This window comes from Pseudopodoces humilis, chromosome 1 (assembly GCF_049639895.1).
Source record: "Pseudopodoces humilis isolate 2021_Gansu_Grassland_sample_001 chromosome 1, ASM4963989v1, whole genome shotgun sequence".
Classification (NCBI taxonomy): domain Eukaryota; kingdom Metazoa; phylum Chordata; class Aves; order Passeriformes; family Paridae; genus Pseudopodoces; species Pseudopodoces humilis.
The window spans coordinates 11,647,248-11,661,225 of record NC_142200.1 but is presented as its reverse complement, the minus strand read 5'-3'; the positions used below and the strand labels follow the sequence as shown (position 1 = coordinate 11,661,225).

The following is a 13,978-nucleotide window of genomic DNA, read 5'->3' as shown; positions in this document are numbered from 1 at the left end:
TCCGCGAGGGCTCTCGGTCCTGCCAGCGGCCTCGCTCTGCCGGGGCCACGGGAGGACACGGCCCGGCCCGGCCCGGCCTCTCCTCCGCCCACACCGCTCCCACCGGGCGGGATCCTGCGCTGGCAGCGCGGGGGCTCGGAATGATCATGTGAGGCTGCAGGGTGACAGTAAGGCTTCGCTGGGGTGACAGTGTGAGGTCCCATAGTATAACCTGTGAGGAGCCCCGCCGTGCTCATGTGGGGGGCCAAGGTGACCCTAAAGGGACACCGGGGTGACCATGAGAGATCCTGGCCGAGGAGGGGGGGCCGTCCCTGCCCTCGATCGGCGTTGGCAGGACACAGTCCTGCATGTCGGGGTAATTAGATGGCATCATTTTCGGCCTAATTGCGCAGAACAGGTCAGGAGATAATTAGTGACTTTCGGCCGCGTCTGGCAGCTGCGGGCGGATGTTGGGGGCGGAGGGAGGGACGGGGTAGTTTTTAAAATCACCCCAGAAGCTCAGGACGGCCCCGCCACCGCCCCTCCTCAGGCCCACGTGGTCGCTTCGGGATTAATATCCGAGCCGTTCCATACTCTTCTGTGATTCGTAAATCTTTATCTTATCTTTACGGGTGATTTTTTTTTTTCCCCACCCCACAGGGCACCTGACATAGACCCAGAATCTGTGAAGCTGCCCTGAGAAACTGTCCCTGTGCGTCCCTGAAGGCGCCGGTGCTCCCGAGGCCGGCGCGGCGGGATCCTCTCCCTGCCCACACGCGGCCTCAGCCGCCCTCACTGGAGCCCAGGCCGGCACATCCCCGCTGGAGCCGCGGCACAGGGGTGCACGGACACACAGCTGCCGGGCCGAGGCCAGCCCACCCGCGTGAGGAAGTGTGTCACACGTGGCGCTGCAGCCAGGCACGCACACAGGTATGGACACCTCAGGCAGGTGCTCCCGCCCCGCCTCTCCTCCGTCAGACCGGCCGGCCCGGTTGCCCCCGGGCTCTGGCCTGTCACCCCCGCTGCAACCCATCCACCTAATGACACAGCAGAGAGCTGCCACGGGGACAACGTGACTCCAGAAGCTGCAGCCTGGGAAGAAATGAAAAAAAAAAAAAAAAAAAAAAAAGCAGCCTTAAATGTGCACAATCAAGTGATGAGTGTTTGTATTTCTGATGCTTTGAGGCCAGCTCACAACCCTCCCTCCACGTAATATTCAGGATGTTTGGGAAGGGGTATTTTTCTCATAATAGGATGGCGTAGTCACAAAGCTTTAAAGAAATAAGTGAGTGAATCGTCTATGGTAATAGCAACATACCCCGGACGGGGCACAGTGACGAAGTTTACATCTATTTTTAAGCCTGCCTGGCAGCATGTAGGTGCCGAACAGAGCCCATGACCCTTTTTTCTGTTTTGAAGCCATGGACATGGCTGCTGTCTCCGGTCCAATTCAACATCAGAGCTGTTTTTTCTCCCTAACGAATACCATGGGAAGACAGAGAAGCCTCAAGCTGTTTTGAAGATTGTGCAATGATGCTTGGGAGCCTACCTGCTTTTGCTTGAGTGCTTTCCTCACTCATATTTCACAGGATGCGACAGGAAGGGAAATACAATCGAATCCGACGGCCGTGGTAAATTTGACTCGAATCCTTCGTATGCCCTGGGGCTGAGGTGGGTGCCTCTCAGATAAGCAATCTAATCAGCTTTGCACTTGTGTCCCGTCTGGAAACAGATTGTTGCCGGAGTACATCACCACCTGAGAAGCAAGCTTCAGGTTCGTTTTGAAGATAATTGTACAGACAAATTCAGGGAGTGTGAATTTGCCTGTGGTAATAAGATCTCTTTATTTTTATTCATAGTTAATTCGCTCAGCCGAGGCGATTTCATGCGAGAATGCAGTCCTCAAACAAGGACGATTGCACTGCCTGTGGCACGCATATGCATGGTGCCTGCCCGGCAGATCGGCTGCTGCGACAAAGAGCCATGAACCACCCCAGACATATGGGCAAGATAAGGAAGAGGCTGGAGGATATCAAGAACCAGTCCCTGAAGTTGACAAAAGTGGATTTCAGCCACAACGAAAGCGTAAGATTGGCCACTGACGCCTTCTTGGATGGTGGGAGAGACTCTTACCTCGAAACTCTAAGCAGAGAGGGTGAGGTGGATTTCCTCTCCTCGGTGGAAGCTCAGTACATCAAGGATAACGCCAGGGAGTCTTATTATGCACAGGAGACCCCCGGTGCCGACGGGGCAGCCGCGCCAAAGCAGAATGACGCTGGGTCACTCCCTTCAGGGACCTACTTCCCCACCATTTCTGACAACAGTGAGCCGGCTCTGCTCCACACATGGATTACAGCAGAGAAGCCCTATTTAAAGGAAAAATCCACCGCCACTGTGTATTTCCAAACAGAGAAGAACAGCAACATTAGAGACATCATACGCCGGTACATCCACAAGACCACTCAGGTATGAGCAGAGAATTGCTGTTCCCTTTGCACTTGGTTGTTTCTTGCTCTTACAAGTTCAGCTGAACATGGTGCTTAATTCAAGGCAGCCCTGTGTGTTGCAGTGTAGCTTTGCTCTAGAAAGTGGCTGTGAAGAGCCTGTTGTTGAACACAGGCAGCACTTTTAAAATTTTTTTTTTTTTAATTCACACCAACACTTTTTTATGTTGATGGCTTAAAAAAACGCATTCCCTCTTCTCTCTTGTAACCTCCCATTCACCCAGTGGATTAAATGTGCTGTAGAAAGGGCAGCTTCCCTCTGTCCCTTCTCATGTACCCCCAGCAGGACGGTTTGATCTGTTCAAACCATTGCACCACTAATGAGAATTAAGCCTAAGTGAGCTCTTAGCTATTAGGAATTGTTCAAGGGGATTTGTGGGAGATGTGGGTGAAGGGGATGCAAGTATGTCTGGTATGTCAGCAGCCATCCCCAGAGGAAGGAAATTAATCAGAAAATACACCTTTCATCCCTAATATACTGTCTGTATCAGTTAAAATGTCATGTGGGCTCTATACAGAGACTCTGCAGCATAACTTGGCATGTGGGAAAGGTGCAAAGGATGCTCCTGACTACCTACAGGTGATGGAGGCCACAGAGGTGCCAGCCACACTACAAAGCCAGGCTGCCCACAGTCTGGGAAATCAGGAACTGAGCTGGAGGGGGAAAGAAAACTGATGTCATGTTCTAGCAGTTCTCTTGTTTTCCTGGAAAAAAAAATTTGGGATACTTCAGGGTTGTATTTACCATCATCCATGAGTTTTGCCCTTATGTAAATTCAGAAGAGCAGCAGCAGTTTCACGGAGGAATGGTCAGGAGCCAAGCCAGGATGCAATAGTGCTGCCCAGCAGAGACTTTGGAGCCCTCTGGAGCCACAGGGTTCCTTCCGCTTTGTTATTCCCCTGCATGGGCAGGTGCTGGCCCTGGTAACAGAGTGTAATGGCAGGGGAGAAGGATCCCCGTTGGCAACTGCTCTCTCAAAGCCTACAAGTGCTTACCACACCAGGGGAATTATAGAAATGTCTCTGGAATAATAAAATAGGAATCAGGTAAAATATCAATTCAGAATTTTCTGTCCCAAGAAAAGAAAACTTGTAGGTGAAAAATTGGGAAATGTAATATAAACCCATGTTTCACGTGACCTTAATAATCTAATTTAAAATTTTAATATAAATTTGTCAACTGCTTTTTGAGCACAGTTTTCCAATGGCACCAGTTACTAAATAGCGTCTGGTAAGGGTCCATCCTGGATAGCCTAGTATTTGATACATGCGTTGCAAAATTAAATAACAGAATAAAAGCTGTGTTAATGGATGACCTCAAAATGCAAAGGATTGGAAAGTAATACAACAATTTTAAGACATTTGTGGAATTGGTGCAGATCACAAAATGAAATTCAGGCAAAAGAAAGTACTGCAAGTATGAAAAGTAAGTCAGGTGCAGAAATACAAATTCGGAACAGACAGTAAAAAGCAGTACTAGAGACAATGGGCTGGAGCTGAGGCATTAACAGGAAGTGTGGATGTGAAATATTTGACATAATTGTGCTTACCTAGCCATGGCAAAGCTCTTTCTGAAGCACCAGGTTTTGGCAGCAGGAGTAAGGTGTGAGATCCTCATTGCTCCACAAACAGTTTGGCTGCCTGAAGAGGACGCTGGCTGCGCAGGATGTGCCTGGTCTTGTAGGATATCCTCGTGGTGGCAAGGGGAATAAGCTTGCTGTTAGGTGTGGACATAGGCCTTGGAGTAAGATTCAGAGCAAGCTGGAAGCAATTAGTAAGACAGATCTACAAAGATGCTGTAAAGTTTGTTTTCATTGGAGGTGATATCCCATGAGCACAGTTATCAAAGGTTCTCTCTCCAGTCAGTGAAGAAACAGGCATCTCCTGAAGTTGTCAGGTAGTAGCTGGGCTGAATTGACCTTTTCCACGGGCAATTAGACATCAGACAAGACCAGAACTTTCTAGTATGGACCTGGTTTTATATCACATTTATAGGTCCCTTGATCCACACTGGCTGCAGACTATGCATTTAAATAGTTGTCAGGGGTTTTATGCCCAGTCCTGAGACTTTTACACGCTCTTCTGCCAGTTGTGAATTGGGGAGCGTGGATGTGTGGTCAGATTATAACGATTAGTTTATAAATCAGTGTTTTAAAAAAAATGGAGCTGTTGGAGTCTGTCATCCCACCATCACCAGCAACAGGGTGAGGCTTTTTAAAGCCAAGGCTGTCCAGGTGTAAATCATAAAAGAGAAAGCATCATCCAGGCTGAATACATGTCACTTATGACACCTAGTGAGCTGTGTGGCAAGGGCTGTGGTCTTTTGTTTAGCTACATCCCTATTGCTCTCCAATAAGTATTTCAATATATTTCCTAGTGCCAAAATCTCACCTGCAAATTCATGGATCATTTTGGGTTATATGTGAGGTGTTATATTGGCTTTATATAAGCAAAAAACAATGAGGCAATGTGTTTCATCAGTTTAGTGATTCAAGCACTTAGGGAGAAAACCAGAAAAAATACCCACATATAACAGAGTATTTGTGTTTATTGGAATATTTTTTTTAACAAATAAACTACATCACAGTGTCCTCATAGCAACCTTAAGTTATGTAAATTTACTCTACTGATGCCTCTGCTCTTTTTCTGAAGGTGTTAGCTATCGTGATGGATGTGTTCACAGACACTGAGATTCTTTGTGACCTCCTGGAGGCAGCTAACAAGCGCATGGTCTTTGTCTACCTGCTGCTCGATCATGGCAGTATAGATCTTTTCTCGGAGATGTGCGACAAGTTGCAAATTGCTGAGGATCTCTTCAAGGTACTGTGGCTCTGTGAAGCTCTAAGGCTGAGAGTTGTCTGCCTAACTGCAGGCACTCTGAGCTAGAAGCATGGTTATGCTAAGGTCAATCCACCTTCTAATTAAAAGGGAGCAAGAGATTTCCTGGGGTAGTGTTAGCACACCAAATTCCTCTTTGGAGATGCCTATGTTTTCACATGGATATTATAGGAAGGTAAGGCATTTCTGTTAGCTCCCCAGATGAAACCAATCTTGGCCCTGAAGTCTTAAAACAGGACTTAAATTTCCCTAGTAGAGTTATCTAATGTAGGCATTAGAACTGCTTCTGTTTAATAGCTCTGCAGCAGCTGTGGTCTGGCAGCCACGGGGAGAAGGTGCACAAAACTGTTTTGCACGGCCATAGCTTGGTTGCACTGGGTGGTTTCTGGATAAAACCACTGGGTGGATAAAATGTGTTAAAGCTCTTTTAAAGGTAACACCTCAGATTTAGGTGGCTGTAAGTTTAATCTGCTTTCATCTCTGTCAGAGGGAACTGGCTTTAAAAGAGCCCCTCCTAGGAATTATTTCAGTTGTTGCTTAAGATGCTGTAGAGCTCCTATGGCATCTCCCTGGGGATGGGTGATACTGCAGAGGCCACAGACCTTTGGAATGGCAGCTGTGGGCACACAGGAAGCCTGAGGGCATCTTACATGCCCCAGACACATGGTTTTCAACAGCTGAATTCTATCCCAAATATATAAAGAAGCTGAAATTAATAATGCACGTTCATAACTGTTTGCATGTCTGTAAACCCTCACTCCTAAGGAGAACAAGCCTGTGCTGTTTATTCTAAGTCTGCTGCTACAGCACATAGGCCTCTACAACGTGCATGTCAAATCCTTGGTGCCACTCATTTCTAAGGCCTTGATTCTGCAAAGTGTGTGTATGGACAGCAGAATCAGGGTCTGAAAGGCACTTTCTCAGGTACAAGGACAGTGCAGAGCATCCCATGGGCCAAACTGACCTGCATCTCCCCTCACACGAGTACCTGCACCTGATCCCAAAGGACAGCATTTGTCTGGGCTGCTCCAGCAGAGCAGCACCTGTGTCCTTGCAGGCCCAGATGGATTGGAGGAGCAGAGGTTTTGCCCTGCTGTGTCATGGCACAGCCAATGTAAAGGGAGTACAGCTACAGCAGATTGTGCCTGGTGTGCCTGTGGAGGGCAACAGGCTGCTCCCAGCTAGGGACACATCTGTGCTCCTTTTGGCTGGGGTGGCAAGACCTTGGCTAGGTTTCCTCTGGACACAAATCTTCAAATACCACATCAGAGAGTCCATGAAGAAATTTGACTTTGGGGCAGTGAAGAGCTAAAGGCAGTGTGGGAAAAGGGCCTTCTCTGTATGATTTTTAATTAAAAAGACATATAATTCACTCAATTTTGTTTTTATTTACAGAATATTTCAGTCCGCAGTGTTACTGGAGAGGTTTACTGTGCCAAGTCAGGGAGGAAATTTTCAGGACAAATTCGAGAAAAATTTCTTATCTCTGACTGGAGATACGTGCTATCTGGATCTTACAGGTGAGATGAGCCACTGCACTTCATGTCTAGGTACTCTTTTATGATTTTAAATTCTTCTTCCCCAAAAAAGTGCCATGGAAATTTTTGTATGGTAAGAAGCTTTTGTTTAACAAAAAACACCTCATGTTTTCAAAAAATGCCATTTTTCAAAAAAATCTACTTAACTTGCTTTAAAGCTGCTCTTAGTTCTTTATGGAGCATGGGTTTTAATTTAAATGTTCAGGAACTAACATAAACAACTTTGTCAGTGTAGCCCTGGGGCAAAACTAGAAATGTGTACAGCTTAATATTATGCTTTCCTTATTGTTTGGGTTCTCAAGTGTTGTGATCATGAAATATGATACATTTCTGTCTCCCTCAGGATCCCTTAATGTAGCATATGTCACTCAGTATATCTAAGGATTTGTTCTTCATAGGACAAATTTAGTGATTAAAGGTAAAACAGAAATACTTCAGAGACTTACTGTTTTTCCCTGTGTTTCATTAACAGGTAGGCAGTATATATCTACATAACTGCTGCACCTTCATTTTTTCTCTTTTTTAAAATTTTCTTTCTTTGTTTGTTTTGTTTGTGCTGCTATAATCATTTCAGGTAGTGGATATAGCATCTCAACAACTAGATTTTTAAGATCCTAGATCCTCTGGTCAGGGAATTTCAGGAGACTCTGAGCTTGCATCAAATAAATGAAGTTTCTCAGCATCATGGCTACGTAGAAATGTTTCACAAATGACCAAGTGTATCCTAGAAATCCAGGTACAAAAATACAAGAGGTGATTGATTATTTTAAATTATATGATTCTTTTTCTTAATCCAAGTTTATGATTTGGAAGCTTAAATGCCTCTGCTCTGGTAAAACTATGCCACCAGCAAGTTTACAGAACTGTAGTAATGAAGGAAAAAGTGAATTTTTGGGGATGGGCTGCAGGAGCTCAGATGTACACTAACAGAGGCACCCACTTTTCATTCCATTTCCAAAGGAACCATCAGACAAAACTTAGTGGACACTCAGGGTTGGGTTTTTTTTATTGACTGTTCTTTTGTTTTCTTATTTTTTTGGGTGTTTTTTAATCCCTCGCTAAAGATGCATTGAAATCCAAGTGAAGGATGTGTGGGAGAAGAACAGAACAAGATCTATTTTCTTTGACCAAGAAGCTTCCTTTTGGCTTCTCTTTCAATACCAAAAATACTAAAAACTCCTGAAGTCCTGTGCAGTTACTTCTGTCTTTCTCTACTGCTGTTGAATATCTTCTAATCTCAAGTACCTTGTCAGACTATGTAATTCCATGTTCAGCACACAGAGAGGGTGGTGAGGAACAAATGTATTTAAAACTATAAAAAAACTACTTAACTTCAGCACCAGTTTGCAATTCACATTGGTTATAACACGCTACAAGTATGTGGCATTTCTTGCTAGCTCTCACTTTATTAATCGGAAGGATTTTTGCTATGCCTAAATCTTACCAACCAACCTCTTCAGGTATAAACAAGAATGATGTTGAGTGAAACAGACTCAAACCCTTCTACAGTGCATTTGTTGGAAATCACACTGGAATAGATCTTAAAACTGATACAAAGATTTTTAAAACACAATGCCAGATTTCACCGAAGTGCCAAGTTCTGCATGATGTTGTAATAGTGGTGGGGGAACAGGCTGAGGAAATAAAATAGCTCCTTAGGACATGCTCTCAATTTTTATTGCCAGTTTCTATCATGAGGGGTTAGAATGCAGTATTTATTTTTGCTGTCTCTGTCACTCTACCTCATCCTATGATAACTTATTCCATTTTTAAAATTAATTTGAAATTAGATAGTGCATGAACTCAGCATTCCTAAAGAAGGCAAAATGAAAACCACAGAAAGCACAGACCTTGATCCCCAGGGTCAGCTGAGTATCTCCCTGGCTGCCACTCTGAAAGCCACTGGCCTCTTCAGAGTCAGCATCTAACAACTAACACGGGCTGCTTTGCCAGGAGCATCAGGTGGGGCAGTTTTCTCCCACACAGGTTATCCACCAGGCAGCACTAAGATGTGGGTAACCCAAACCTGATCCCAGCTGAAAACCCCAGTCCTCCCTCCCTCCCTCCCTACCGCACTTCCTTCCTCCCGCACTTCCTTCTCAGATTCCATATGTGTTGTGCTGCATGTTGTTGCAGCCCTACAAGCACAGGGATGAGCACATCCCTAGTGAACTGCAGCTTCAGCAATGCAGAGAGGACACATTATAAAACAAGTCCAGTGCTGAACAGGAGAGGTAGGATTTGATTGAGGCAATCATAAATGAGAGGGTCTGTGACAGGGCACAAGACAAAGCCCTGGAAAGATGGCTGAGAAGTATCTGTCAGTGGCTTTGTGATACAGCATTGGCCCCAAACCAATTTGTGCTTTTTCTTCAATTGGCCTCACCCAAGAAAACCTGTGAGAAAAACAATCCCTCTGGGCAGGTGGTAACAATAACAGACTCCTCTGAGTCTGTCCCAAAAGAGCACTCAGAATGGTATACTAAGGAGCAAAACTGGGCCTAAAACCTAAACAATGCATTTTCTCTTAGAATGAAGCCAATGAAAACTTGTTGTCTTTTATGCCAAGTTCTGTTTTGTTCTCCAGAAAAGTGCACAGACTGTAAATTGCTGTGACTTTCTACACAACAAGTTCACAAGCATTTGTCTAAAATCACAAAGATCTTACCTTGTAACTTTGAGCATGATCATTTGACATGAGTTCTTGGAGAATCTCTGGGCTGTTCATTTGATCTAACTTTCTCTGTTTAGAAGGGTAGCAGGTAAAATCAGTGATCCACAAACTAGTATCTGTCAGGTACTCCAGGAAGATACATGTGGGAGTAAGTTATCAAGACTGGGCAGAACAGGTTTTTTCCTCTGATTTTGTTAGGCTTTTAAAAACCATTTACAAGTGTAATTGATTCTTACTTCTGTGTAGATTTTCTTTTATAAACTAAGTGTATCTCTAGCACATAAAATATAAACATGATGCTTTAGACCTCAGCCCTTTCATGAGTTTGTAACCTTCAGTGTAGATATCTTAGAAAAATTGTGTGCATTTTTGTATTTATTCCTGACCTATTTAACAGTTAGATGAAGGACATGCAAAGGTTTAGAAAGCACTGCTTAGTGAATAAAGGCAATGCTGAGCTGGCACAGCAGATGTTACACACCCAGCTGGGAGTTAGCTTGCTGTGCTCTTTACCTTGGCTCCCGAGGTTTTGTCCATATTTAGAATAATTTGAATACAGTGGGTGAGAAGTACCTGTATTTTGGTAACTTACTGTGTGTTTTCATATCCAATCATAAAAGGTACAGTATAAATTGTATGGGTGTCCGGTGGCATTGGACTAGTGATTTCTTCACTCCTCCCCTTGCTCTTGAAGCAACAGTATAAAAGCACTGTATACCTCAAACCCAACTCTCTTTAGGAATGCTCTGGGCAAGCAGATGTAAATTATGTCTTACTGCCTCAGTATCAGCTCAGGCTGTCAGTCCCACTGAGTTTCACGGGAGTTTTATCAAAACTTGACAAGATTTTAAGTTCGCACACCTACAGCCAAATTTGGCTCTCAGCAGCCCTCGTGCAAATCTAGCACAGCTAATAAAGTCACACAGGAATAACCATGGCAGAGTTTTGCCAACACAGAATAACCTCAGATTCAAATTCACCACTGTTCTGTATCCTCTGCTGCACAGCTCAAGCTCTGGTCAGTTCAGGGAGTAATTACATTTCATTCTCTCAACTATGCTCATTTTATTGGTGCTGCTGCTGCTCAGACACGGCAGCCTGTGCAACACAATCAAGCTGGCTTGTGGTTTTGTAAAAGCACAAATTTATGTTTGCTGAGTGGATTAGGGAAGCACATAAAAGAAAAATAATTTAAAAGCTGTGGGTTATCCTAAGGTGTGTCTCTGAACTACCAGAATTAAAACTATTGTGGTGTTTCTCCCTGACCTTATAGCAAAGTATTACATTTATTTTTGGAAATGCTGTAGGAAATATTTGTAATTTCATTTTCTCTGTAGTAAAGAAAACAAGGATTTGTCAGGTGTGGCAGCTTGTTTTGTGGTGTGGGACGTGACAGGAAGGTTGGGGTTTTATGTATTTCTCTTGACCAATGAAGAAAGAAGACAGAAAAAATGAAAACAAAGGATGGTTCTTTTTTCCTAGACTTTTTGATGTCACTTGGAGTAGCTGAGAGTTACCAAGTGGCACGGCATGCTGCAGGGTACAAGGTACAATTTATGTGTGTGCAGGTAAGACGTGGCAAGACCTGAATTTAAGCATTGTGAATGGAAAAGAGGTCCCTAAAAGAGGGGTCTAAACTCCTTTCCATGGAACAGACACCCATACCTCGGGTATTGTATCTGCCATTTATTCCTGCAGTGGATCTGGATCACCACTCCCTTGAGGAGGTTGCATAACTTTACAAGGTTTCTTGAAGGTTTTAGAGGCAGCTGCAATAACAAAGATTGATCCAAATCAAAGAGCACTGATGTGAACTGACCTGAAATTCAACTGCGACACCATCTTCATCCTGTGTTTAGACAAGAAGCTTCAGCAGTAAAACGCATTTGCCTTTTGCATCATCCCTGTGGGGGCTCTGCCGTTCTTGATGGCCAGCGTTAACTCTAACCCTTACCTTGTGTCTCCTTCCAGCTTCACGTGGCTGTGTGGCCAGGTTCACCGCAACCTCCTCTCCAAGTTCACGGGCCAGGTTGTGGAGCTGTTTGACGAGGAGTTCCGGCACCTGTACGCGCTGTCCAAGCCCGTGCGGGGCCCCAAGACCCCTCCGCGCAGCCTTCCCTTCCTGTTCAGCCGGAGCTGGGCCCCCCTGCGCAGCCTCCCCTACAGTGACGAGGGAAGTGCCAACACCCTCTCCGACCCCCTGAGCAGCCTCTCCGCTGGCAGCACCCACCAGAGCAAGCAGACCCCAAGAACTCCCATGTTCAACAGCAACTTCACCCCCCAGTCACCTCTCCAGCGAGTCAATTCCTTCCACAGCTACGTCTCATTCACTCCCCCGCCTGCACAGAAGGCCATCCAACCTAACTACTATCAGCCACACTACATGGCTGAGAACTCCACAGTGCCCTATAACAACATGAACATTTACAGACCTATAAGGCTCAGGCAAGAGGAACCGAACAGGACAGGGTTAAGTTCATCCTGGAGATGCCTCCACAAAGCTAACCTGTTTGCATAATAACTACCTTGTTTGGAAATGCAAGTAAATATAGTGAGGGCCTGTTTAGCAATCGCTTGTGTACTGATGAATATAGAAATTCTGTATAATACAAATGAAGATGATTTCAAGCCTCTTGTTTTGTTGCTTATGTATGCTTCATTTCCCTGATTAAAAAGACAAGGCTGCTAATGTGTGAACCTCAGGTGCATCAGGATCCCAGGAAGAACACATCTGAATAATGCTGCTCACAGTGCAACACTGCTACTGCCTATCACCTGCCCCTGGCGGCATATTTGTATACCAGAATGACAGTAACTGTTTTTCTTATGTCCAGGCAACTGAAAGAGGGTAACACACAGTTTACTACTATGCATTTTATGCACTTGAATAAGGAGACTGAAGGCTGCTATTTCCGTAGCAAACGGGGATAATGCTGTCAGCAGCAGGCTACCTTTGTGCTCTCATCAAACTTTAATCTTGATTCAGGGGGACTGCCTTCAGGCTGGCAGGGAAGCACAGGTCCTGCAACAGCACTGTCTCAGAGCTGTTTCTGCTTGAGCTGCACAGCAAGGATGGCTGTTCCCAAGGACTCTTAGGACGGGGCCTGGTGCCTTTGACATGGACTGAGACTGACAGTTCTGGTTATGGAAGACACCTTACATTCACCTTACCTTCACTTCACTGGTCAGCAACATGGGTGTATCCCAGCCCACCTGGTTACAAACCTCCCATCCTGCCAGCTCAGGGCAACTTTCCTTATGAAGAGCAGCTGTGAAGGTTCAGACTGAAAAGTGAAGCTGAGTTAAAGAAACAAAGTCCTACTAGTAACACATCAGGACTGAGTTCCAATTCATTTAATTGCACATGCTTTGAAATCCTTTCTGTGGTCATCTGATTGAACATGAAGTTAGAGATACTGCTGAGTTCTTCATTGCCTCTAGTTTTTAAAGATAAACTGGGTCTCTGTAGTGCCCATGGGCTAGAGTTATAAAGGGAGCTACAGAGGTTCAGCAGCTTGAACCAAACCAGGAAAACTTTCTGCCAAATAATTAATGAAAACTAAGGAAGCTTCTGTAAGCAAAAGAAAATTAATGAAACAAAGGATTTCCATCCAAAGTTACCAAGATGCCTAACAGCTGTTGATTTATCAGTAGATTTATTTTTTCCACACCTGCTTTGTATCATGTTTCATCTGCCTCCAACAGAAAACAACCCTAAACACACTTGCACTTCTGGCCTCTTTTCCTTGACTTCTCACCTGCTCAGAAATGAATACAATTTAATTATGTAGACTGTGGATGATGATAATTGTATGCAGGTGAAGAAGGTTTCTCATCCTTGGAAGAGCAATAATTTTGGAAGCGTACCTGGAAAGTTTAAAAAACATTATGAAAGATACAGGATAGACACATCCTGCTCTAGCTTCAGTATGGGTGTTTTAACTGGTAATACCAAATTTTGGAGTCCATAATAATAATCAACTATTGCATATAACTGTAAATTCTGTACATAGCAATATTTTTTGGATTCCTTGGGGAGAAGGGAAATTTGATTTTTATTCCTATGATAATTCTACTTAATTATCTGAATATAGCAACCATTCAAATAAAAAAGAAGACTTTTTCTTCATATTCTCTTGCCCTGTACACCTCACTCTGTTCTCTTTCAAAAGATGAATGAGTCCCATGCAGTTAAAGCCCAGATGAAGAACAAACATATTTTTTTTCTTCTGAAATCAACAGAAACAGAATTAAGGTGTCCTAACAGACTAATTAAGATTTTCCTTCTAAATGTAGTTCATTTCACTGATCCTGTTATGGGAGGTACAGAGGGGGATTTGGGGAAAAGTTTGTAGACCTTGATTTACTCTGGCCATGACCTGTGAAGTCCATGAAGAAGCTCTTTTCAGCTCTGTGGGGCAAGACAGTTTGCCTACAAAAATTTT

The 13,978-nt window shown here is 44.3% G+C and overlaps 1 protein-coding gene across 2 annotated transcripts; it reads left to right on the top strand.

The window, feature by feature from the left end:
• Positions 1-54: 54 nt before the first annotated feature.
• On the top strand, positions 55-13,571 carry SACK1A (scaffolding CK1 anchoring protein A). Of its 2 annotated transcripts, none has more exons than XM_005516928.3 (7): positions 55-148; positions 640-909; positions 1,569-1,753; positions 1,839-2,445; positions 5,136-5,303; positions 6,717-6,841; positions 11,505-13,571. In XM_005516928.3, the coding sequence occupies exons 4-7, from the start codon at positions 1,873-1,875 to the stop codon at positions 12,049-12,051; spliced, it is 1,413 nt and encodes a 470-aa protein (XP_005516985.1). In that variant the 5' UTR covers positions 55-148; positions 640-909; positions 1,569-1,753; positions 1,839-1,872; the 3' UTR covers positions 12,052-13,571. The 2 variants fall into 2 exon arrangements, with proteins under 2 accessions (XP_005516985.1, XP_087914131.1); XM_088058005.1 differs by having other exon boundaries at positions 126-167.
• Positions 13,572-13,978: the final 407 nt, after the last annotated feature.

Coding starts and splice junctions, on each gene's coding strand:
- SACK1A (XM_005516928.3), top strand. CDS start 1,873: ATGCAGTCCTCAAACAAGGACGATTGCACTGCCTGTGGCACGCATATG. Junction 2,446..5,135: donor ACATCCACAAGACCACTCAG/GTATGAGCAGAG, acceptor CTTTTTCTGAAG/GTGTTAGCTATCGTGATGGA. Junction 5,304..6,716: donor TTGCTGAGGATCTCTTCAAG/GTACTGTGGCTC, acceptor TTTTATTTACAG/AATATTTCAGTCCGCAGTGT.